The 23,246-nt window shown below is 51.1% G+C and overlaps 13 protein-coding genes across 13 annotated transcripts; 8 read left to right on the top strand and 5 right to left on the bottom strand.

Moving 5' to 3' along the window:
• Window positions 1-2,441: 2,441 nt before the first annotated feature.
• On the bottom strand, window positions 2,442-3,368 carry LDX57_003729 (uncharacterized protein; the record flags this gene model as incomplete). Its single annotated transcript, XM_046085385.1, has 1 exon — window positions 2,442-3,368. The coding sequence occupies one exon, from the start codon at window positions 3,366-3,368 to the stop codon at window positions 2,442-2,444; it is 927 nt and encodes a 308-aa protein (XP_045941348.1).
• Window positions 3,369-4,377: 1,009 nt separating this feature from the next.
• On the bottom strand, window positions 4,378-5,061 carry LDX57_003728 (membrane magnesium transporter family protein; the record flags this gene model as incomplete). Its single annotated transcript, XM_046085384.1, has 3 exons — window positions 4,378-4,431; window positions 4,601-4,853; window positions 5,006-5,061. 3 exons carry the CDS (start codon window positions 5,059-5,061, stop codon window positions 4,378-4,380), a joined length of 363 nt encoding a protein of 120 aa, XP_045941347.1.
• A 319-nt stretch (window positions 5,062-5,380) lies between these two features.
• LDX57_003727 (translation elongation factor 1 subunit beta) lies at window positions 5,381-6,752 on the bottom strand. Its single transcript, XM_046085383.1, has 4 exons — window positions 6,614-6,752; window positions 6,460-6,499; window positions 5,804-6,174; window positions 5,381-5,750 (listed from the first exon to the last, which is right to left on the bottom strand). Exons 1-4 carry the CDS (start codon window positions 6,651-6,653, stop codon window positions 5,521-5,523), a joined length of 681 nt encoding a protein of 226 aa, XP_045941346.1. The 5' UTR covers window positions 6,654-6,752; the 3' UTR covers window positions 5,381-5,520.
• Window positions 6,753-7,015: 263 nt separating this feature from the next.
• Window positions 7,016-9,457, top strand: hsp78 (chaperone ATPase HSP78; the record flags this gene model as incomplete). The annotated part of the gene is made up of 1 exon (XM_046085382.1): window positions 7,016-9,457. One exon carries the CDS (start codon window positions 7,016-7,018, stop codon window positions 9,455-9,457), a length of 2,442 nt encoding a protein of 813 aa, XP_045941345.1.
• A 302-nt stretch (window positions 9,458-9,759) lies between these two features.
• LDX57_003725 (uncharacterized protein) lies at window positions 9,760-10,158 on the top strand (the record flags this gene model as incomplete). Its single annotated transcript, XM_046085381.1, has 1 exon — window positions 9,760-10,158. One exon carries the CDS (start codon window positions 9,760-9,762, stop codon window positions 10,156-10,158), a length of 399 nt encoding a protein of 132 aa, XP_045941344.1.
• A 213-nt stretch (window positions 10,159-10,371) lies between these two features.
• LDX57_003724 (uncharacterized protein) lies at window positions 10,372-10,680 on the top strand (the record flags this gene model as incomplete). The annotated part of the gene is made up of 1 exon (XM_046085380.1): window positions 10,372-10,680. The coding sequence occupies one exon, from the start codon at window positions 10,372-10,374 to the stop codon at window positions 10,678-10,680; it is 309 nt and encodes a 102-aa protein (XP_045941343.1).
• Window positions 10,681-11,494: 814 nt separating this feature from the next.
• On the top strand, window positions 11,495-11,935 carry LDX57_003723 (MutS family protein MSH5; the record flags this gene model as incomplete). The annotated part of the gene is made up of 2 exons (XM_046085379.1): window positions 11,495-11,777; window positions 11,835-11,935. 2 exons carry the CDS (start codon window positions 11,495-11,497, stop codon window positions 11,933-11,935), a joined length of 384 nt encoding a protein of 127 aa, XP_045941342.1.
• Window positions 11,936-13,720: 1,785 nt separating this feature from the next.
• Window positions 13,721-15,707, bottom strand: SAS10 (something about silencing protein 10; the record flags this gene model as incomplete). The annotated part of the gene is made up of 2 exons (XM_046085378.1): window positions 13,721-15,459; window positions 15,524-15,707. The coding sequence occupies 2 exons, from the start codon at window positions 15,705-15,707 to the stop codon at window positions 13,721-13,723; spliced, it is 1,923 nt and encodes a 640-aa protein (XP_045941341.1).
• A 262-nt stretch (window positions 15,708-15,969) lies between these two features.
• On the top strand, window positions 15,970-17,523 carry ksrA (3-dehydrosphinganine reductase). The gene is made up of 3 exons (XM_046085377.1): window positions 15,970-16,232; window positions 16,291-16,422; window positions 16,479-17,523. Exons 1-3 carry the CDS (start codon window positions 16,089-16,091, stop codon window positions 17,310-17,312), a joined length of 1,110 nt encoding a protein of 369 aa, XP_045941340.1. The 5' UTR covers window positions 15,970-16,088; the 3' UTR covers window positions 17,313-17,523.
• Window positions 17,524-18,134: 611 nt separating this feature from the next.
• LDX57_003720 (sterol desaturase family protein) lies at window positions 18,135-19,220 on the top strand (the record flags this gene model as incomplete). Its single annotated transcript, XM_046085376.1, has 2 exons — window positions 18,135-18,617; window positions 18,702-19,220. 2 exons carry the CDS (start codon window positions 18,135-18,137, stop codon window positions 19,218-19,220), a joined length of 1,002 nt encoding a protein of 333 aa, XP_045941339.1.
• Window positions 19,221-20,356: 1,136 nt separating this feature from the next.
• Window positions 20,357-21,412, bottom strand: RPL6 (60S ribosomal protein eL6; the record flags this gene model as incomplete). Its single annotated transcript, XM_046085375.1, has 3 exons — window positions 20,357-20,509; window positions 20,660-20,995; window positions 21,299-21,412. The coding sequence occupies 3 exons, from the start codon at window positions 21,410-21,412 to the stop codon at window positions 20,357-20,359; spliced, it is 603 nt and encodes a 200-aa protein (XP_045941338.1).
• Window positions 21,413-21,844: 432 nt separating this feature from the next.
• Window positions 21,845-22,532, top strand: LDX57_003718 (uncharacterized protein; the record flags this gene model as incomplete). Its single annotated transcript, XM_046085374.1, has 2 exons — window positions 21,845-21,895; window positions 21,966-22,532. 2 exons carry the CDS (start codon window positions 21,845-21,847, stop codon window positions 22,530-22,532), a joined length of 618 nt encoding a protein of 205 aa, XP_045941337.1.
• An 80-nt stretch (window positions 22,533-22,612) lies between these two features.
• LDX57_003717 (uncharacterized protein) lies at window positions 22,613-23,203 on the top strand (the record flags this gene model as incomplete). The annotated part of the gene is made up of 2 exons (XM_046085373.1): window positions 22,613-22,618; window positions 22,694-23,203. The coding sequence occupies 2 exons, from the start codon at window positions 22,613-22,615 to the stop codon at window positions 23,201-23,203; spliced, it is 516 nt and encodes a 171-aa protein (XP_045941336.1).
• Window positions 23,204-23,246: the final 43 nt, after the last annotated feature.

Here is a 23,246-nt window from a genome sequence, read left to right as displayed (position 1 = left end):
TGCATTCGTCTCCGTAAAAGTTTGTCCTCCCTCTGGCACTCTGGCTCCCTTAGTCCAATCCTTGTCTCACTCATCGCATCCCAAAATAACGAAGTATCCATGACTAACGGTTATCTCAGTTGCTTCTATTTTCAACCCTTCTGTTGAATTGGAAGACATGTGCAACTCCATCGAGATTGTCCGATCCGCATAGACCTCATTCAAATTAAAACCGCCAACAAATGAATCACTCATAATGAAAATGACCGGGGCAGGTCAGTTGCCCAGACCTCATCTCCCGCGCCTACCAGTTAGCCCATTGCTTAGGGGTTTCCTAGGGGAGGGTCAAGCCACCGTCATCCCAGCAATCATAATGTACAGTATTCGTACTACCCTGCAGTACTCCGTAAGTTGTAACATACTCCGGTGCCTCGACTCATACGTAATCCCCAACTGAGGGGGGGACCGAGTCCTATGTGCAAACGGCGCATGGTTTGCAATCCATCCATCCGTGCAAGTCATTATTCGAGAGTCGCCCGTATCTGCGAGGCTTGAGCCTCGACTTCGCACCACGGATTGGTTGACAAGAGTCACGGACGCCGCAGGTAAGATTGGATTTCCTGCCATCCTACCTGGGGGCTACCTAGGTATGATTGTAGCATGTAACTGTATGTATGTGTCCGGAGTATACGGATCCTACCTAGGGAAGCAAATACTACAGGGTCCATACCTACAGTAGAACTAAGGTAAAGTCTTTTTTATGTATGCCCGGCTGGTCGATTCTTACGTGTCGAATTACGAACAAGGTAGGACACAGGCTGCACACACGCACACCTACAGCCAGATCTTGACATATCGTCGAATTCCTCGGACAACGCGATGAATGAAAGAATTCCCGTCGCACGGAATCAGCCGACAAGCGACCCTTTTGTGGCAGGGAGTACGTATGCCCGCCCTGCAGCATCGGCCTGACAGACAGAATTTCCAAGACATTTGGACTCGGTCTGGAAGAGTCTGCCGTAAGGTACCGTTTCCAGGGGGTCTTGGACTTTCAGTGTAACTATGAATGTACTGTAAACACTGTAGGTATGAATTATGAAACCTCCGAGGGGAAAAGAAGGGAGTGGTCTGGATGTATTGGTAATTACCGCCCCCTCCTTCCGACGCAAGGGAAATTTAATAAACCAATGAGTGAATCATAATGAACGAGGGTTATGGCAGGATTCCCCCTTCTGAAGACATCAACAGTGCCTGACGATGATGGTATCACCGTGACCCTTTCTTTCTACTTCTAGCTCGACTCCCTTCCCCCAATCAGTGACTTAATCTGCCCCAGGACTAGGTGGATCTGCGTCAATCTACGTGATGAAAATAAGTGAGAGAGACAAAATTGAGAAAATCTCAAAAATCCAAAGAATGCGTGGAGACAAGACGGAGCAAGACACGGTGGCACCAAAGGGAGCTAACTCGTTAGCCGACATCCATCGCGGGAATGGAATCCAATCGACGGGAGGCTGTCAAAAACATGTGGTTCTCTTGTCTCGCTCTCTTTCAGACATTCTCACTTCTCACTTTCTGGCTCTCAATTTCCGTCTATTTTTATAATCGATTCCTGTCGGGTGTTTTGCCATATTGACGAACGCCCGAACGGCTGAAAGAGGGCTGACTGGGGAGACAACGTGGAGGAGTCAAATGATGCGTCGCTTCTTATAGATCAAACACCATGTGACACATGTCGTCGGAGCTGTCCGTAGAGACCCCCAAATCAGGCTAAGAGGGCGTCGATTCTATTTTAATCGGGAGAGTCATGCTCCGTTCAATCTTATACTAGGATAAATTGATGGAAGAGTCGAGAAATCAAATTAACCCGCCATACTAAGCGGTAGAGCTTAATCCGAACATTTCATTCTTATTAGCTACGACATACGAATCATCATTATCTGTCTTTTGGAGCTGACAAGACCCTGAATGACCAAATCAGGGTCCAAGATCCGTAACACCTACAGAATACTCCGTAGTTAATCAATCCTACATAAGATTATGACACCCTCTACTTTAATACGCCGTCGGAGTAGTTTTACTCCCGACATTCTGCAGCCCTCATTTTGGGCCCTTGCTTGTGTGCCTGTACGGTACCTTGCACCTCACACCTCACATGCGGGAACTCGGATGTATTCTTGATTCGATGAAATGATGTTGTCCGAGGTCCTTCCAGTCTATTCTGAAGTTGGAGGGCAACCTTTCTCATCCAGAGCTTGTGCAGAATCCATGTCCAGCCTCTCATCTACAGATCTCATGTCTGCCGAAAGCTATCTCACGCTATAATGTGAATTCACTTTCAATAATACTTGATATCTCACTATGATTCTATGCGCACAGAGTACTCCGTACTCTTCTGTCAATCACTAACAGCTAGATCATTTACCTACACTAACCAGATAACATAACCAGATGTCAGATCCTCACCCCAAAGTCTCCCTCACCAAGCCCTCATTCGCGCGCAAGAAATCCCTAAAACTAGCAAACGTCACCCCCAACTCCGCCTGCAACTCCCTCGGATCAAACAGCGTCTGCCGCTCCCAATACCACAGCTGCAGATCAATCTGCACACTCGTCTTCGCCAGCTCCCTCGCCTCCGCCTCGGGGATATGCTCCACTCGAATCTCCCTCCCACTGACCTCCGCCAGCGCCCCCGCCACCTCCTCCGCCGTCAACGCCTCCGCCCCGATATCAATCGCTCGACCCGCGAACCGGCTCGGGTCCGCGATCACCGCCGCCGCGATGCGCCCGATATCGTCCGGGCTGATCAACATGGTGCGTTTGCCCTCCGCTAACGCCGTCCGGAAGACATGCGACGCGGTCAGTTCGGGGAAGAACGCCGACGCCGTCGGGTTGAGGTAGTTTGTCATGAAGCTTGGCGGACGGAGGATGGTCCAGTTCGCGAACCCGGACGACCGCACGAGGTCTTCGATGGCGGCCTTGTCGAGAAAGTAATTCTTCAGCACGCTATCGGCTGGCCAGGTGGCCCAGCCCGGGAAGGACTCGTGGTGTTCGATGCCGCACACGCTGGGGTAGACGAGGGTGGTGACTGTGCCTGCGGCGCGCGCGGCGTGGATGACGTTCGTGGCGTGTCGGACTTCTGCGCCGTCGTTGCGGAAGGACGGGGACACGTTTAGGAATACGGTTGTTTTGTTTGCGCAGGCGCGGTGCAGTGAGTCCGGGTCGTCGAAGGATCCCTCGATGAGCGTCGCTCCGAGGCGTTGGAGCTCGAGGGCTGCGGCGCTGTTGGGTGTGCGGACTAGGGCGTGTACTTCGATCCCAAGGGCGAGGAGGTGTCGGGCTGTCGCGCCGCCTTGTTTGCCTGTGGCTCCGGTGACGAGGACGCTCATGTTTGGTGGGAGGGGAGGTGTTGTGAATATCGTAGTAGGGTTGTATGTATGGTAGAAGTTGAGTTGGGAAGCCGAGGGAGTAGATTGGTTATGTAGTCTACTGAAATGTAGGGTTCGATCTAGCCTAGCTTTTTTCGCATCGAATGGACAGAACTGTCTGGTTCTATACAGCATTCACTACCTGGACCTTTGTGTATCTTCCGGCTGGATACGGGGTTGCACCGTGAAACCCCGCATTAGCATGATTATGAATCAATCCTTGTATATTAATAATGTCAAGGTATCGAAAGGCTGTGGGTGGTCCGCAGGATCCCGGAGGCCACGGATATAGTTATGTGCAGCTCGAAACGGAGTGGTGCCATGGCACTTCGGCCAGATTAGTCGTAAAGTGTACGTAGTCGTCATATGTGGCTTATGATGCTCATATACGGAGTGTGATCACTGCCAAAGGGGTCCTGAATGGTAATCTAGTTATCCCAGTTGATGAAATGGGCGGCTATGCTCAGTTGTTTGACCCTGGAAAGGCGGCCATTGCTGATTAACTTTCCTCCTTCGGTGTCGCCGTCCTATGAGGTTAGGCTGTACTTGGAGTTGGAATTCCTTTGACGGGATGCTGAACTTGTCTTTAGTTGATCAGGTCATACACATACAAACTGTTCTTTTACATCTTGCTTGCCTTATCAAACTGAACCGAAGATAAGTACTTGATAGCACGAAAAGCAAACAGCCTCACCCCTGTCAGCTAGATAGGTTCTAGAAAGAACACTCAATTGATTCAAAACTTCATATAATACATTATACGATATCTATGCTCTCTCCTTCTCAAAGCTACTAGCCAGGTCGAGCACATACCTACAATACACCCCCATTCAAAGGTCTAGTCCATTCTCACATACTCTTCTAATTCCCGTTAAGGAATATAGATAACTAGGTACGTAGCAGGTAGCCAGAACCCATGCACCCACCCCTGACCAGATAGTATTTCACATCCCCCAATATCTCATTCAATTCAAGCCTTCGGGATATCTCCCTTCACCCAGTCCGCGAATTCCTTTCTCTTGGCCTGTCATATAACACCCGTTAGCATATCTCCCAAACACAAATATATCCATCCATCCATCCATCCATCCATCCATCCAATCCACCCCAAGAACCCTCCCATAGAGCCCATAACAACAAAACCAAACCCAACAGCCCCATTGTAACAAAAGATGAAGAAAGAAAAAACATACCCTAACATCCCAAAACCCATACCTCTCATCCAACCTACGATAGGGATTCCTCGCCCCTCCCTCCCGTTCAATCTGTCCCGCCCACTCGCTCCAACTAACAGGCTTCAATTCCGGGGCCCCGAGCACAAGGCCCACGGAGACGATGACGAGCGAGACGAGGGCTTCGATGACGATGTCGTGCGGGAGCGCGCTGGAGGCGCTGGTGAGACGGGCGTTGCTGGATAGGAGGGTATGTTCGTGCGCAGAGTAGCCTCTATTCGTTTTATGTGGTTAGTTTAGGTTCTGGTTCTGGAGATAGGGGAGGAGGGGAGACGGGGATTGGGTATGTTGTGGTGTTGGTTTTGGGGTTTGGAGTTTGGGGATTCCTAAAGGTAGGTAGGTAGGATGGTGAAGGACTAGACGTACGCGTGGGCCAGCAGCACGAGGCCGAAGAATGTGGCGAGGCGGGATAGGTATCCCATTTTGTATATGAGTTGAGGTAGGACCGACAGAGTGGAAGTGAGAGTCCAAGATGAATTCAAGGCGCCGATAATATCATATCACAGCTCCGGACTTCATGGCGTATGTAATCGGCTCGGAAAGTCTGGATTCTACGGTACCCTAGGCAGACCACAAGTGCAGGTCTGCAGGATGGAGACCTCAGGCGACAACCCCGCCGGGCCAGAGCCCAAGTGAAATTCTGGTTGGGCACCGGATTTTGGCCACTCGGCGGGGTAGGTCTGAATTGACCAGATATGCTTGATTACAATTACACATGAATCTACTGGTATAATGAAAGAGGTTGAATGTGGGTATTTTGGTTTTTTTCATTCATCAAAACGACCGGAGATCAACCGGTCGAGTTCTAGTTATTCAAGTTCGTGACATCAAATAATAAAATCCTTCATCACACCATTTCGCTTCATGATTAGACGTTTCATTTACAGCTTCTGCATGGCAGCAACGTCGGTGGACTGGACGTGGTCCTCGTCCTCCTCGATCTGAGCCTGGAGCTCGTCGGTGGAGACCTTCTCGTCCTCAACGACCAGGTTGATCTGGAGCTTCTTGATACCGAAACCAACGGCAACGAACTTGGAGGCACCCCAGACGAGACCGTCCATCTCGATGGCACGAACGTTAGCCTCCATCTCCTCAAGGTTGGTCTCATCATCTGTAAAGGTAAGTTAGCACGGTTCGACGAAAACAAGATGGCACAATACATACCCCAAGGCTTAACCTCAAGAGTCACAAGAGACTTAGCAACGGGCTTGGGCTTGGCAGCCTTCTTAGCCTTGTAAGCGGCAAGGTTGGCCTCACGCTCCTTGACGACCTCGGGGTCCTCCTCCTCGCTGTCGCTGCCGAAGAGGTCCATGTCGTCGTCATCCTCGGGCTTGTTCTTGGGGTTGGTGGGCAGGTCGGTGGACTCGGGGCCGTAGGCAGTGTAGGCCTTGGCGGAGTCACCGGGAAGAGAGGCGAAGTCAGACTCGAAAGAAGCGATGTGCTTGTACCAGCGAGCGACGTGAGGGTACTTCTCGGCGTCAGGAGCGCCGGAGAAGGCCTTGAAGGTCACAGCATCAGCCTGGGAGGGGGCGTCGCTATGAGGAAGGTTAGCCAAATGCAGTTCAACACGGCAAGCATTGATAACAGTTTTCAATCAGAAAAAGCAGCAAATGACAATAAAGACATATCCTTCCTGGCGATCAGAAACGCGATTGCTCGCAATTGTTGTGTAGTCTTGCAGCGGGGTCTTAATCCGCCTCATAAACACGGACCAATTGATTTTCATCATGCAAACAGGAACAGCTGAAACATAAAGCAAAAAAAAAAAAAAAAAAAACATGCAAGAAACATCGAAGGGGAAAATTCAAGGGTGGTCTTACCCAACAACGTAGCTCCGGGTAGAGAAGAAGTTGTTGGCAACTGAGGGGTACAATTAGTTTCCTGCAAAGAGTGTGGGAAGACGAGGAGGGGGAGAAGAGGGGGTAAAAGGGTTGTGAGAAAGAAAAAAAGAAAAGAAAAGGAAAGGTCACGTACGGGTGAGGCCAGTCTCAGAAACGAAGTCGGTGAAACCCATTGTGAAGGATTATGTATGTGAAGTATGAAGAGTGTGTTGGAAAGGAGGAAAAAAGTTGAGGGAGGGAGGGGAGTAATAAATAGGAGGGGAAAAATGTTCAAAGCAATTTCTTTCCGTTGCGAATTTTTTCGGCGCCAAAAAAGCCCCTCGACGGGGCTGCACGTGACCCGCCCACTGGTGACGGAGCTTCCTTGGAGCTTCCGCCACTCACCGTCGCGCCGGTGGAGCTTTCGAGAAGCGTCACGACGCTTGGGGTGCTCGGGGTATATAGCCACTGCCATGGACCTCGCTTTCATGGTCTCTTCGACTGCCTGAACCCTGCAAACACCTCGAACATTCCCATTTCAGTGTGTTCTTAAGCCATGGCTTCCCGGCTGCAGCTCACCCGGAGCCGTTTGCTTCGTACACCAGCTCTATCGCCCAACCGCATCATTCACCCTTCCCAGCGATTACGTCTTATCCCTCAGACGCGACCACTCCCTGCCCTCACCAGTAACGCCGTATTCTCCCCGTCAATCCTCGCAACGCGCAGCTATGCCAATGGAGGACGACCTCACCCGCCCGGAGGTACCCATCGGATGAACCTTGGGGGCGAGCCGGAGAAATCTGCGCTCGAACAGTACGGCGTTGACCTTACTGCCAGAGCAAAGGCCGGAAAGCTGGATCCGGTCATTGGAAGAGATTCTGAAATCCACCGGACCATTCAGGTGCTGTCGAGGCGGACCAAAAACAATCCTGTCCTCATCGGTGCGGCCGGTACTGGTAAAACAGCCGTCCTGGAGGGCCTGGCTCAGAGAATTGTGCAAGGGGATGTGCCCGAAAGCATCAAGGACAAGCGCGTAGTGTCCTTGGACTTGGGCTCACTCATCGCTGGAGCTAAGTTCAGAGGAGACTTCGAAGAACGACTCAAGTCGGTTCTTAAGGAGGTCGAGGACGCGCAAGGCGGTGTGATCCTTTTCATTGATGAGCTCCATACCTTGCTTGGCCTCGGAAAAGCGGAAGGCAGCATTGACGCTAGCAACCTTTTGAAACCCGCGCTTTCCAGAGGCGAGCTTCAGTGCTGCGGCGCCACCACATTGAACGAATATAGATTGATCGAAAAGGACGTCGCGTTGGCCCGACGATTCCAGCCGATTCAAGTCGGGGAACCCTCGGTCGCTGCGACAATTTCCATCCTGCGCGGCATTAAAAATAAATACGAGGTCCACCACGGTGTGAGAATTCTGGACAATGCCTTGGTTGCCGCAGCAACTTACAGCAACCGCTACATCACAGACCGCTTTCTTCCCGACAAAGCCATCGATCTAGTGGACGAGGCGGCCTCGGCCCTGCGATTGCAACAGGAATCCAAGCCCGATGTAATCCGAGAGTTGGATCGTGATATCACCACCATTCAAATTGAACTCGAATCTCTCCGCAAGGAAACGGACGTCAGTAGCCGGGAGAGACGTGAGAAATTGGAGGAGGACCTCAAGGTCAAGAAGGAGGAAGCTGAGAAACTGACCGAGATCTGGGACAAAGAGAAAGCGGAAATTGAATCGCTGAAGCGCACTAAGGAGGAACTAGAACAGGCCCGTTTTGAGCTGGAACAGGCCCAGCGGGAAGGAAACTTCGCCAGAGCCGGAGAGCTGCGATACGCCACGATACCGACTTTGGAGGCTAAGTTGCCCAAGGAGGGTGAGGAAAAAGAGTCAGGAGGATCTCAGTCGTCTTTGATCCATGACTCTGTCACCGCTGATGATATTGGAAATGTCGTCTCTCGCACAACCGGTATCCCTGTCAACAGACTCATGGCCGGAGAAGTCGAGAAACTGATCCACATGGAAGACACGCTGCGGCAGTCTGTGCGTGGGCAAGACGAGGCACTTTCCGCTGTCGCCAATGCCGTGCGTATGCAACGAGCTGGCCTGAGTGGAGAGAACCGGCCCTTGGCATCATTCATGTTCCTTGGTCCCACTGGTGTTGGAAAGACGGAGCTCTGCAAGAAGATGGCCGAGTTCTTATTCTCCACCGAGACGGCCGTAGTGAGATTCGACATGAGCGAGTTCCAAGAGAAACACACTATCAGTCGCTTGATCGGTTCTCCTGCCGGTTACGTTGGCTACGACGATGCTGGTCAACTCACCGAAGCCGTGCGACGGAAGCCATATGCCGTGTTGCTGTTCGACGAGTTCGAAAAGGCTCATCGCGATATTTCTGCTCTTCTACTGCAGGTGTTGGACGAGGGCTTCCTCACTGATTCTCAGGGTCACAAGGTTGACTTCAGAAACACCCTTATTGTCTTGACTTCCAACCTTGGTGCAGACATTCTGGTGGGCGCGGACCCGCTGCATTCCCACAAGGACTTGGGAGGTGAAGAACTCTCCCTTGAAATCAAAAAGGCTGTCATGGATGTGGTCCAATCTTCGTATCCGCCTGAATTCCTGAACCGTCTTGACGAGTTCATTATCTTTAGACGTCTGTCCAAGGATGCTCTGAGGGACATTGTCGACATCAGAATCAAAGAACTCCAGTCGCGACTTGATGACCGACGCATGATTCTGCAAGTAGATGATGAAATCAAGAACTGGCTGTGCGAGAAGGGATATGATCCCAAGTACGGTGCTCGCCCTCTCAATCGCTTGATTTCCAAGGAAATCGGCAACCGACTGGCCGACAGGATCATCCGTGGTGAGATCACTTCCGGGCAGACTGCTCGTGTTTCATTCAATGCCGACAAGACGGCGCTTGCAATCACACCGGAACCGGCAAATGCTGAGGATATTCCAGAAGCCCCCGAAGCTTCAGAGGCCGAAAAGCCGTAATGTCTCATGAACCAGTGCGCCTTATTTGTTTGTGACGTTGCATGATCTGGATCTTTGGGTTTTTGTGTTATATTATGGGTTGCTCCATCTGTATATGTATATAATAGCATCTCCTCTACTGTATATTATGTGAATTAATTGTATATGAACTATGAAATTTAGCATCCGGGCTATCCATGGCTGTTAATATGATCCTTATCACGAGATCTGGGAGCCTGAGGTATTCAGCCGCTACAAGTCATCATTTCTTGAGCCGAACTAATCCAATATTCATCTCCATTCTCTCCATTTTCGCTTGAGCTATGGAACCATCTATCGGAAAACTATCGCAAACCCTGTGCAATACAATCACTTTACTCCAATCTAGACATACCCCAAATGCCACTCCCCGCCCTGTCACTCAGCGTGCGTTACCGTTAAGCTCTCAGAGAAACCCTGCGTCGATGATCCCTCCATCGCCTATCGTCGTACACAGCAAGATCAATGACCGCCTAGATGAGCATCTCATTGATGATGTTTTCGATCAAGTCATAGTGGCTATCGATACAAGGGATTCCGGCACCGTCGGCTGCTCATACTACTCGGCCCGTGAGGAGAAGTTGTATCTGCTTGGGGATATGCAGTCGTCAGGTACCGACGTAATTGATACCAGTACGTTTTTTGCTGATGGTGAACTATGCGATATACTAAGTCGCTACTAGTAATCTTCCAGACCAAGCCTACCGTGATATTAGCTTCGCCTCGAGTCGACTATTTGCACGGCCAAGGAAGATCTGGGTCGGAACAAGGTTATAGTAAATTGGCGGTACATTGACATGGAATCCGCGAAGAATAACACGATAGCAGGCTCGGAGTCATATCTTCCGTATCAAATCGATATACGCCCATCTCAGGAATTCGGTCATGCGAGCGCAATGTCCAAGCTCGTGTCCTTAGACTTCTCGTCGAAGCATGAAGAGCGGATTAGATTCCTTGTGCCTCATGCAGGATTAGTCGACCCTGACCAAATGGATACTGAAAGCTTGGACTTTACGTTGCAAGAAGGGCGACTTTTACATATGGGTGGCTCAATCGAAATGCAAAACACCGTGACAATGGGCTGTGCTGGCGCTATCCTGACCTATCTGCAAAGGCGAAAAGCCATGATGTCGTCTGGCAATGGATCTGTCGAGATCTTTCGCATTGTCTCCGTCGAGATGATGGGATTGAAAGGTACCATGTAAGCGGCTACGCATATTCCCCTGGGCCTCAAGAAGTCGTCTTATGAAGAATGATAGGTTTGTCAACTCCAGGACTTTGCTTTCACTTCAAATTATGGAGTCAGAATCACACCCCTGCATGATCAGTCAAGGAGCTGGGAAGAAGTCTGCGTCGGCAAAAGAAGGACTTTCGGTCTACGGTTTATTTCAACGGTTCGCTTTTACACCTCAGGGTAAGAATATGCTCAAACAATACTTTCTTCGTCCAAGTACCGAGATGAACGTGGTCTCCGAACGACATAAGTTTATCGGTGTATATCTGAAACCGGACAATTTCAATGCTCTCAATAAGATCGTCAAAAGTTTGAAGCACGTGAAGAACCTCCGTTATGTCTTGATCAATCTTCGAAAAGGGATAAGTACTGGAAGTGCAAAAGTCACTGGCTTCAAAACCACCGTTTGGGCTACTCTTCTGGCTGTATGTCGAGTTAGCCAAATAATCTCTGACAAGGCGCCTGTTTGACTGCTTTTTAGTTTGCCTTCTACGGCATCGACATTCACGACGCCCTTAAAGAAACGTCCACTGGGTGTAGGCTTGAGTTGCACCAGAAGGTCGAGCTGTTGGCATACATTTAATCCAACAATGCTGACCTGTCCCCAGGCCCTTCGAGCTATTGAGGCTGCCCAACTTTACAAAGTTGGGAGGATGGTCCAAGAAATAGTCAGTACCATCTCACTCCCTTAAAACCTTGAGTAACCGCCTTAGGTCGACATCGATAGCTCTGAAGAGCAGGGCCGAACAGTTGTAAAGCCAGGTCTCGATCGAGAGCTTGATAAAATGAAGGATACCTATGATGGACTGAGTAGCTTGCTCAAGCAAGTCGCCATAGAGATTGCTACAACTATTCCCGAGAGTCTTGAAATCGACGTGAACGTGATCTACTTTCCTCAGCTCGGCTTTAACATCGCCATTCCGCTGACTGAAAGGGGCGAAGCAGCATACGTCGGGCCTGTGGACGACTGGGAGCTTGTTTTTGTAACAGAGAACCGGGCGTATTTCAAGGACTTTCGAATGAGGGAATTGGATCAGACATTGGGCGATATCTACGGGCTCATATGCGGTACGTACAGAGCCTTGAGAAACGATCGACACGCTGATCTTGTTTTTTGGTCTTCAGAAAAGGAGATTGAGATTGTTTATGAGCTAGCACAGAAAGTGCTTCAGTACGAAAAGGTCCTCATCGAAGCATCGGATATCTGCGGTCAGGTTGACAGGTGAATATCTCATATGCTTGAGCAAAGATCCTTTTTAACGCTTTTCAGTGTCCTTGCGATGGCGCAGGCTGCAAACTTCTATAAATTAGTCCGCCCTAAGATGACGGAGGAGAATATTCTTCGTATCAAAGGGGGCCGGTAGGTACTAGAAGTTATTTGAACGAGCAAGAAGCACTGACAACACGAAAGGCATATACTCCAAGAATTGACTGTCTCATCCTATGTTCCAAATAATACATTCCTTGTCGGGGGGAAATTAGACGCCGAAGCCCCGGAATCAACACATCAGTCTTCGAAGAAGACACCAAATATGCTCCTATTGACCGGTCCCAACTACTCTGGGAAGAGTGTTTATATGAAGCAAGTAGGTGTAGCAGCCCTTACGAAGGGATATGCTTCTCAAGATAAACTAGGTTGCACTCGTCGTCTATCTAGCGCAAATTGGAAGGTATGCAAGTTTTGATTCCGGTCAATCATGCATGCAAATAACTGGATGCCGTAGCTTCGTCCCAGCAGAGAGCGCAGAAGTCGGAATCACCGACAAGATCTTCTTCAAATCAAACACCCAAGACAGTGTTTCGCAGGTGAAGAGACAAAACCAAGTCAATGCTCTCCTACAGTTACTCACGACCTTAGAACCAAAGCACGTTCATGAACGATCTGCAGCAAATGTCATTTGATTTGAAGCAGGTGACAGGTCGAAGCTTGCTGTTGATTGACGAGTTTGGCAAAGGAACAAACGCAAATGGCTCGTATCACCATTTCCATTGACATCATCGGAATCAAGCTAACAAGTCATTTTGTATTCAGATGGCATCGGCTTAGCATGTGGAGTACTCGAGCATCTCCAGAGACTTGAAGACGCCCCAAAGATCATTTTCGCAACACATTTCCATGAGATTCTCAATCATCATCTCATAAAGCCCGGTCCTCGACTGCAACTAGCTCACATGGAAATCAAAATATGCGAAGACACCCGTGAAACCGGTGACCAAATCACATATCTCTACAAGTTTGAGCCCAGCCTAGTCTCATGATATCATACATTGACGAAATCCATTGTACTAACGCATACGGTCAATAGTTTCCGTCTAGGCCGAAGCAACAAGAGCTTTGGAACGGTGTATGTCTATTCTTACTTCCCTTGATTTCGAATCTGACGTACGAGGTGCAACACAGCTGCGCAGCCATGAATGGAATCAGTCAGCCAATCGTTGACCGGGCGAACGAACTCATATCCCTTGCAAATCGTGGCGAGAATCTTGTTGCTGCTTGTGCCGTGTTATCAGCCCAGGAGACGAGCATGCTGGAGAAAGCGGTATGATATCTCCGGATATTCGTATCGCCTATTTGAGAACCGTTGAAGACTTAATAAATAACACTTGATTGTAGGATAAATTGGCAAGAAAGTTTTTGAGTCTTGAGCTTTCAGATAAAGACGATATGAAAGATCAGGACGACTCGAATGATGCAGACAGAATGCTGGATAGGCTTTTTGAGGAGGCTGATGATTGATCTCGTATTTTCGGTCTTTCTTCCCTTGTATGGATTCAATTGGGGACGCAGATTGTCAGAGGTAACACATGAACGCATGCTTGTTACAGTGGTATCTTAAAGTTATATAGTACCTTTACAGCTCTAGTCGGCTCAGTAAGCAAGAATGGCGATGAGCGCTGAATCAGTTAATGAAAAGACATTAGCCTGTCCAAAAGATCTAGTAATATATGTACACGCAATAAAGAAGTCATTTTTGATATCACATATGGCAACGCCCAGACCCAACCCAAGGCTAGAGTTTAACACTTTTAACCAGGTTCTTCTTGATACCTGTGAGTTCACCACCGTAGCCGCCACGGCCTTCACCACCCTTGTACTGCTGGCGAATACTACTAAGCTTCTTCTTCTTGTCTTCGAACCTCTTCCTCTTCTTGACACGAGGGTTGCGCGAGTCCTTGCTCCGCTTGGCTGCAAGACCCTTGTTCTTCTCGATCTGGTACGTGATGGCTCGTTTGCCGTCCGGTCCGATCTCCTCCTGGACCTCGACGTGTCCACCCTCGCGGGCGGCCTGCGCGTAGGCGTCGGCGCGAGCCTTCTTGTCGTCCTTGCGCTTGTTGGCCCGGGCCGCGATCATGTCATAGTATTCGTCATCGTCGGTGCCGGAACCATCGCCTCGCAATTCGTTGGCGACCCGGCGGTCCTCGTCGTCACTGTCGCCGCCCAGCTGTTCGGCTCCCTTGGGTTGCTGGCGACCACGCTTCTCGGCCTCGGCGTTCAGGCGGGCCTGGCGATCCCTCAGGCGCTCCCGGTAAGGTAGATCTGCATCACCACCGGCATCCCGACCGGCTGCGGTACGCTTGTTCGCCTTCTGGGCGAGCTGCGAGGTGTAGAAGCGGAGGGAGCGTTTCTGCTTAGCCTTCTCCTCGGCTTCCCGGGCGGTAAGGGCTTCTTCGTCACCGAAATCCGAATCGTCATCCTCCTTGGCGGATTTCTTGGTCTTTTGAACGGTGCGCTTCTTGCCGGGCGCCGTGATGAGGTCGGATAGATCGGCAAGGTTGGCTTCCGTCTTCTTGAGTCGCTCTGCTCTGCGAGCGTCGGCTTCGGCCTGGGCCGCTTCCGCGGCGCGCTCAGCCTTGGACAGTTTCCGCGTCTTCTCCTTAGCCTCCTTAGTCTTCTTGCTATCTTTCTTGGGTGCGACATCCAGTTCCTCCTGCTCCTCGTCGCTGTCCACCTCGGAAGGCTCGGGGTCGCTAAGGTCTTTAACGTTTTCCCAAAGCTTTCGAAATTCGACCAGAGATCCCATAACCGGGTGGGCGCGCAGGTCGGCCGGCGAGAGGGCAGTTGCCTTTCCTTCTGTGTCATTCGCTGGGGATGTTATGAGCATGAAGTAGAGACCGATTGTGCCGAGATACGCCGACAAAGCGCGGAACTTAATGACAGAAACAGGGGGTGCGTCCAAGGTGTCGTCGTTGATCTCCGTTGCGCTCGCAGCCTGTGCAAGCTCCTGGTGTACCGATTGAAGGTCACTGAGATCTTTGGCCAGCGGTTCGAATTCGGGGTATCTCGACTTCAGGATCTTCAATTTCTCTTCCTCGCTCAAGTCTTCGGAGATTTCGGCCTGCGGCAGGACTTCCGTTACCACACCGGCTTCGGCCTCTTCGTCCTCGTTCTCTTTACCAGTTTCCATCCACTCAGATTCGTCGAACCCGAAGTCCGCCTCGTTCATTGCCTCCAGCTGCTTCTGTTGGAGTCGCTTCGCCTCCTTTTCTTCCTCGAACGCATCGGCCTCCGTTTCGATCTGGTCGGCATTGTAGAGATCCTTCTTGGAAGAGCCCCAGGCGGCGATACCTTCCTCGTCCTCATCATCGGAACCGCCTCGTCGCTTGTTCTTCCCTAAGATGTCCTCATCGTCGTCGTCCATGCCGTCCTCGTAGTAGCCGTCTTCTTCGGCTTCGTTGTCGTCATCCAAGTCGTCCTCGTCTACGGACTCGTAGCCCATAACCTCCTCATCGGAGAGTTGGAGATCTTGCTCTGTGACCCGGCATGGTTAGAAATCCTATTGGAAAAGAGAACCAGAGAATTGAGAGCAGCTCACCATCCTCGATCAATTTCCGGCGTCTTTTCGCATCGGGGGCTTCGTCCAGGAGAACTTGATCGCGACCGGTTTGAAATTCGTCCTCTGAGTCGTCGAACCTCTCTTCGACAGCATATTTGGTCTTTTCCGGGGCAGGCGCATTTCTAGCGGCGGGGCGACCGCCGGCCTTTCTTTTCTTCGCCATGACTTATGGATCGTAAGGAATCTGAACGAGACTACAAAACTCCGGCGCTCTCGAATCGATAAACTTTTGATAAAATTTTGGGGCGGGTCTCTCACCGCCCGCAGTACGCTAAACCATGTTGGGTGTGTTTGTGCTGTTTGCTGTATCATACATGATAATACACTGAAACCGACAAAGTCCCCGCCAAACAACGATACGGTACGGTCATATGCATACGGGAAAGTCGCTCGGCCTCTTCTCCTTCCGCCTTCCTCCTAACTCAACATACGAAACAACTAAACAGGCAGGCTCCCCCCAATTTGACCGTGTAAGGAAGCCTCGGACGGCGTGTTGACATTCCCTCTTCTTTTCCCCCTAACTTTCTCGTTTTCTTTCTTCCTCATGCATCCAACACTATCCTTCAACTTGCATGACTTATCGCCCACCCAGCTGGGAATTTCAGTCGTTCTCTTCGGATTCTTCGTATATACCGCTAGCAAAATGCTTGGCTTTGGAACTCGTAACGAGTTTGTGGTGGACGGCCGGGTGAGTCTTCTTCATCATTCTCTCGTCTCAGGGCAGTTGTCTGATACTTTGCTGGCAGACCATCGTGATCACCGGTGGCTCCGAGGGCATGGGCAAAGCCACTGGCTCCCTGCTTGCCGAAAAGGGTGCCAATGTCGTCCTCGTTGCACGCACCACCGCGAAGCTGCAGGAGTCCATGGAGGTCGTCAAGGTACGTGCTCTACTTGTAACTGGCTGCTTTGCACTTCGCTCACAGCTTTACCACAGGGCTCCGCTGCGGACATCAAGAAGCAGCGATTCCACTTCATCAGTGCCGACCTGACCAATCCTGCCGACTGCGAGCGGATGATGGAAGAGGTCACTGAGTGGAACGGCGGTCTCCCTCCTGATGTTGTCTGGTGCTGCGCTGGCTATTGCAACCCGGGTTTCTTCGTTGACACGCCCGTGCAGACGCTCAGGGATCAGATGGACACGGTCTACTGGACTGCTGCCAATACTGCTCATGCCGTGCTCAAGAAGTGGCTGAAGCCTGTCGGTCCCAGCGAGCAGCAAGCCCTGCCTCGCAGACATTTGATCTTCACTTGTTCCACTCTTGCTTTTGTTCCCATTGCTGGCTATGCCCCTTATTCTCCAGCCAAGGCTGCCATTCGTTCTTTGTCCGATACACTCAGCCAGGAAATCGAAATGTACAACGGCTCTCGCATCACCAAGACCCGCTGCGAAGCGACTCCCGCCGACGTCAAGATTCATACGATCTTCCCCATGGGCATCTTGAGTCCCGGCTTTGACAAGGAACAGCGATTGAAGCCCGAGCTCACCAAGCAACTGGAGGCCGCTGACAAGCCCCAGTCCCCCAAGGAGGTTGCGAAGATCTCGATCGAGGCTCTGGAGAGAGGCGAGTACCTGATCACTACGATGTTTGTTGGCCATGTGATGAAGGGAAGCGCTCTCGGCGGCAGCCCCAGGAACTACGCTATCCGCGACACCTTGACCAGCTGGATTAGCAGCTTGGCATTCTTGCAGGTCACTCCTGATCTCCGCAGACAGGCTTGGAACTGGGGTGTGAAGTATGGTCTTCCGCAATCCAAGGGTCGGGAATGAGTGTCATGATGTCGCATGTTACGTCTGGTCTGGTGCTGTACATTAAATACCCTGCAGTGCTTTCTTGTGTTTATCTTTATAGCCTTTGACATTCCTGTCCCTCGAAGCATATTCATAACATACGATAATGAACATTAGTTCGACTCCCTTTGGCACTTCCTGCCTTTGTCGGTCCACGAACGATGAATGAAAAGCCATCCTTTGCTTTGATCTGTCCTCCATTCTCTGGTAGTGATTGTAAAATCGAGTGTGCATCCATCGATTGATGTCGTAACCTATCGACTAGGAGCTACTACGCGGTAGGTATGTCTTGCCTCATTGAACCGGAGATATATATCTCGGTGGTAGCAAGAAGACATACTCAGCTCCACGCGTTACTCTGCCTGTATAGTATAGACAAATAGACGAAGAAGACGACTGAAACCTCAAAAGGCATCATAAACACAAAGACCCTTCGATCTCTCGCATTGACAGCAAACTGCAACCATGGGAAGGCGGAGGACAAGTCGAGCCTGCAGAACAAAGATGGTGCCCGATTAGGCTTAGCGTAGGGTTTACCGCCGATCGGAGTGACGTCGAGACCGTCGAGGGCGCGACCGCAAAGTCCGCGCTCTTTGCAGTTTGCGACGATGGCTGGGAATTTAGTCCGTCCCACTTCCCATCCATTATTATTCAATTCTTTGATCGTCCGGCTCTTTGTTACAAAGACCCCTGGGACTCTCTCTTTCAAAATGGCAAACGGTAGATGAACCATAGACCCTTGAAGTTACCAGGCGCCATATATAACCCAACCACGGCGTCGTCGGCGTCCCCACCGTCATCATGCTGGACGCCCTCTTCTCGCTGCCAATCATGACCGTCCTACTCATTCCGGCCCTGTCGTCCTATAGCACGACTCTGAATTTCATCTTCTTCTACATGACATGGACGACCCTCGTGCTGTCGCATACGCCCCTTCGCGTTGAATTGTTCGGCACCATCGCCGTGCGCGTGTTCTTCTGCTTCCTACCATCGTTGCTGTTCTTCCTCTTCGATATCCTCACGCCCTCCGCTGCGGCGTTTATCAAGGTCCATGGCGAAGCTGGTCTTCCTAGTGGCGGTCGACGGGCTAGAGTCCGACTGGAAACTATCAAAGTGGCCGCATGGTCGCTGCTGAATATCTTCCTGAGCGTCGTGGTGCAGGCGGCTATCGAGAAAGTTCGGATCGATGGCATGCGCATGCGCAGCGCGGTGAAGGTCTCGATCAAGTTGCCCATGCCTTTCGAGATCGTCAAGGGACTGCTTGCTGCTCTTTTGGTTCGCGAGGTGAGTTCTCCCTTCAATCTGCCTTGGTTCCTTCCCCTACTCGCCCAACTTCGAGCTAAATCTAACATGGCCACGTTGCCATAGGTACTCGCATACTTTATCCACCGCTACCTCCTGCACTCCCGAGATCGCCGGCTCTCCTTTATCACTAAACTCCATCGCTCCTGGTACCACTCCCTTCGCGTCCCCTTCCCCCTCACGGCGCACTACGACCACCCCGCCCTCTACATCCTTGGCACTTTCCTGCCAACGTATATCCCCGCCGCGCTGTTCCGCATCCACATGCTCACCTACCTGTTCTACATGGCGCTCGTCTCCCTCGAAGAGACCTTCGCCTTCTCCGGCTACTCCGTCATGCCCGGGAAGTTCCTTCTCGGCGGCATTGCCCGCCGCACCGAGATCCACCTGTTCAGCGGCGCAGAGGGTAACTTCGGGCGCTTCGGTCTGATGGACTGGGTCTGTGGGACACTGGTTGCGGACGACGAGGAAGACGAGAATGGTGGGCATCGCAAGGATCTGGCGGATAAGGTGCAGCGGGCGGTGGATGAGAGTACGAGCCGGAAGTTTTATGAGCGCAGTCGGTTCAAGAAGAAGGGAAATTGAGTCGGTTCGTTTTCTTGGTCTGCCTTTTCATTGATTGATTGGTTGATCGAATAGTCTAACGGATGGGTGTTTATGGGTTGATCTATGGCTGCTAGACGGCTTTGGTGGGGGGTTTTGCCTATGAGATTTGGTGCGGTACGTATGGGAGGGAGAAACTTAGTCTTGCCATTTTTTGCCCCTGTGTGTTCTTGGTGGAGGGGTTGCTTATCTTGTACACATCTGCTCTGTATGTATGCTATATGTTGCTACGATGTCATTGAATCATGTACTCTGGAGATTGGGGATTAGAACTGGATACTGCAATGATGTACGCTCTTAGTTAGGTAATTTAGTATAGACTATAGAGATAGACTAGAGAGAAACCGGGGAAGGTGGATAAGAAATCAATTCCTGGGGATTTCATTCGCCACTATCGGGGATTGATTAGGGCACACCCAAACCGATATAGAACTACTACTGCACTTATTACAGTTGAATATCCAACAAGAATCGTAGACAGAGTATGTATACTAGAATTGTTTATTATAAAGATATAGCCGCCCCTGATATAGACAATAAGATATACTGAACATGTAGGTAGTAGTAGTGTAGTGGTTTTTTTTGGTCCTTTTTCCTGTTTTGTTTTAGAATTCATATTTCGGCTCATTTATCAAAGAAGACATAATCGAGAAACAACTTTTCCTGCAGGATCAGCCGTCCAAACTGGAGGGTTCGAACGCGAGGGCAGGCGACGTGGAAAAGAAACCAAGGGGTAACTAGGTTCCGTGAAACCGAGGGAGAGGATTTGGTTTGTGTTTTTTTTTTCTTCCGAATTGACCGTAAATCCTAATAAGAGCAAAATCGGGACTCCGAATCGAAGTTACATATTTCATGAAAGCTTTGGTTTTTTCCTTCCCTGCGTTGACCCTCTTTTCTTTTATCCCCCCTTCCTGTCTTTTCATCCTCGTTTCCTCTCCCAAGGTCCTGAGCTCGAGGTATCGAGGCAGGATTGAGAGAAGTAGTAAAGGGTAGAAAAGATAAAGAAAAAAAGCAAAAAAAAAAGACTGCCAATCCGCGTTCTAAGCCGCCCCTCACATTTAAGAAGAATTTCCTCCACACTTCAAATCACCGAACCCGCGGCCGCCGCATCGACATGTTTACCACTTCATCTCGTGGGGCTTGTCGCCGTTCCGCAGGCTGAAGGAGGTAGCGAGGTAGCTGCCGAGGAAGTTCTCCTTCTTGACGGAGGCGAGGATGGACTGGTCGACGGACTTCTGGTCGCTGGCACGAGCGCTAGCAACGACCTTCTTCTGTAGAGTCGGAAAAAAAGGACCTAGTTAGTTATATGTCTTCTTCAACGAGATACCTTATCTCTTTCCCCGCTTATCTAGAGGTTCTTCCCCAGATGCGTGTGAAGGATATATCCCAAAACGAAAGCGCAAGCTCTGGTCTGCACGTACCTGGGGCTTCTCTCCCTGCTTGAAGAAAGCCTCCTCAGTCTTCTTCTCGTTGACCTTCTCCTTGGTGAAGTAGTCGGCGGCGGAGACCTTCTCGAGGGTCTTGGCGTCAACACCGCTGATGTCCACCTGGGTGCTGGTGGCGATCACGTAGCGGGAGTTCACACGGCGGAGGGGAACACCGTTGATCTTGAAGGGACCGGTGACGAGGAGAACACCCTGGTCGAGGTGCTTCAGGAGGACGACACGCTTGCCGCGGAAGCGACCGGCAAGGAGGATCAGAACGGTACCGGGCTTGAGGCTCTCACGGAGCTTGGTGGGACGGACAGCCTTGCGGACCTATATTGTTGCAACAAAAATTGTCAGAATACTTGTTTCTGTTTCCCTGGTTTGTCGAAGAGGTGCGGAATTGCGAAAAAAAAAGAGGATATATGAAATCATGCGAAAACGAAAGATGCGATCCCGTTATCCATTAGAAACTCCATGTTCCCCAATTCACACCGGTCTTTCTGGTCCTGGCGGATTCCGACCGGCGCAATTGTCGCACTTGTTCAAAAATAACGGACCGGCATCTTCCATTGACGCAGGACTTTCTTCTGCTCTTGTGCTTTCTGGATGTCCTTGCTTTCAGGATGTACTGACTTTCCGGGGCTGCGTCTCGTCATCAACGGGGTACCATTTCTGGGCCTTCTGGGCCGGCACGGTCCTCTGGCCCTTTCCAAACTGCTTCGTCTGGCCAACAGTAGAGTCCGACATATTGGCTGCTGGGGACGAAGAGGAGTCGAAAAGAATGAAGGGAGGGTGGTTGTCGACGGCGGGTTGTTGGAATTGATGTGTGACGGTCTACTTGCGGCCCAGGGCGGGAAATCTGAGGTTTGTGGGAATCACGAGCCCTAGCCGAAATGCGCTAGTGCCGATTTGGACCGCCCGCGATACCGCCCGATAATGGCCTAAGGCAGCAACTCAAGGGAGCCGCACAGCGACCTAGAACGCACCGCCAGGAGCTGACTCAGCCGGTCCGATGTTGTTGCCGCTTTGCTTGAACCGAACTGACGTATCTTCTCATCCGCGCCAGCAGCTTCTTCCCCATCCTCGGCGAATCACTCTTGTCTGGGGCATCATCACCTGTCGATCCACTTCCATTTGTCTTGCTGTTCATATTTGTTATTGACATCTCATTCATCAATCATGTCTATCGCCCCCATCATTACGTTCAAGGCGGGCATCTGTGACCTGGATGTAAGTAGCAGGCTGAGTGAGCTTCGAATCATCCAAGCTTTTGGCTAACTGCAGCCGTTCGTAATCATAGACGTCCAGTGACACCCCCATCGTCAAGCCCAAGACGACGCCCGGCTACATCTATCTCTATTCGGAAGATGAATTGGTACACTTCTGCTGGCGGCCTCGGTCCGCCCCTCACACGGAGCCCGAACTGGACTTGGTGATGGTCCCCTCGGACGGAAGCTTTTTGCCCTACAAGCCAGCCGGCAACAGCACACCCACGAACGGTCGCGTCTACGTCTTGAAGTTCTCCTCCAGCTCCCAGCGGTACCTTTTCTGGCTACAGTCGAAGTCGCAGCACGAGAGAGGCGATGCGAGCTGGTTCAGTCCTCGGGACCTCAAGCTCGGAGATATCGTCAACACGCTGCTTCAGGGTGAGGAAGTCGATGTGGAGGATGAAATCGCCAACCTCCCTAGTGGATCCGGTGGCGGCGACGACGACGAGACTATGGAGGATGTCGAAGGTGTTGACCACGACCCGAGCCATAACCACGGCGGAAACAGTGGCGGAGCGGGACCGGATGCTACCGGTGGAGATGTCAGAGAGGAAGGTCAAGAGTCGAGGGAGGGTGGTGCCGACGGCGGAAGAGCGTAGGTACATATCTCTGTTTTTCTTTTTCCGGTCTTCCGCAGCATCGTTTGGCTGGAAAGGCCCACGTCAACTTCGTTCTTGTTATGATCGTATCGCGAATCATGTGCTAATGCTAACACCTCAATAGGGCCGCAGATGATTCGGATCCTTCGTCGGTCGTGCAGAACTTCTTGCAGTCCATACAAGGGAAATCGACCAACCAACCCCAGGACCCTGACAGACCATTTACTACGCTGCAAGATCTCCTTCCACCATCAGCTACGCTGCCTTTTGTTGAATCCGCGGATGACAAGGCCGTCGACAATCTCTTGAGCTTCCTACCCCCCACGCTTCTTCTGTTGGCCGCCGAAGTGGAGGATGTGCCTGCCGAGGACAGCTCGGAGATCGCGTCAGCGGTCATGGAGTCTCTGGAGCTGTCGCAAAAGAAGGGCATTCTTCGCAAAGTGCTACACTCGCCTCAGTTCACGCAGAGTCTGGCGAGTCTGACGACGGCCATCCGAGACGGCGGTCTACCGAGTATCAGCGAGGCGCTCAAGATTCCCGTTGAAAATGGAGGGTTCATGCGTAGGGGAGGGGTCCCACTGGGCGGAGGGGATGCTGTCGAGACATTCCTGCAAGGCGTTCGGAACCATGTCAAGGACTCGGCTCAGGGCAATCCGATGGAGACGGACTGAATTATTGAATGCTTATTGAATATTATTTGAGCCTATTTTTTTT

Source organism: Aspergillus melleus (genome assembly GCF_016097325.1).
Source record: "Aspergillus melleus strain CBS 546.65 chromosome Unknown contig2, whole genome shotgun sequence".
Taxonomy (NCBI): Eukaryota; Fungi; Ascomycota; class Eurotiomycetes; order Eurotiales; family Aspergillaceae; genus Aspergillus; species Aspergillus melleus.
Note: the sequence above shows the minus strand (reverse complement) of the source record. Positions and strands in the feature narration are given on the sequence as shown.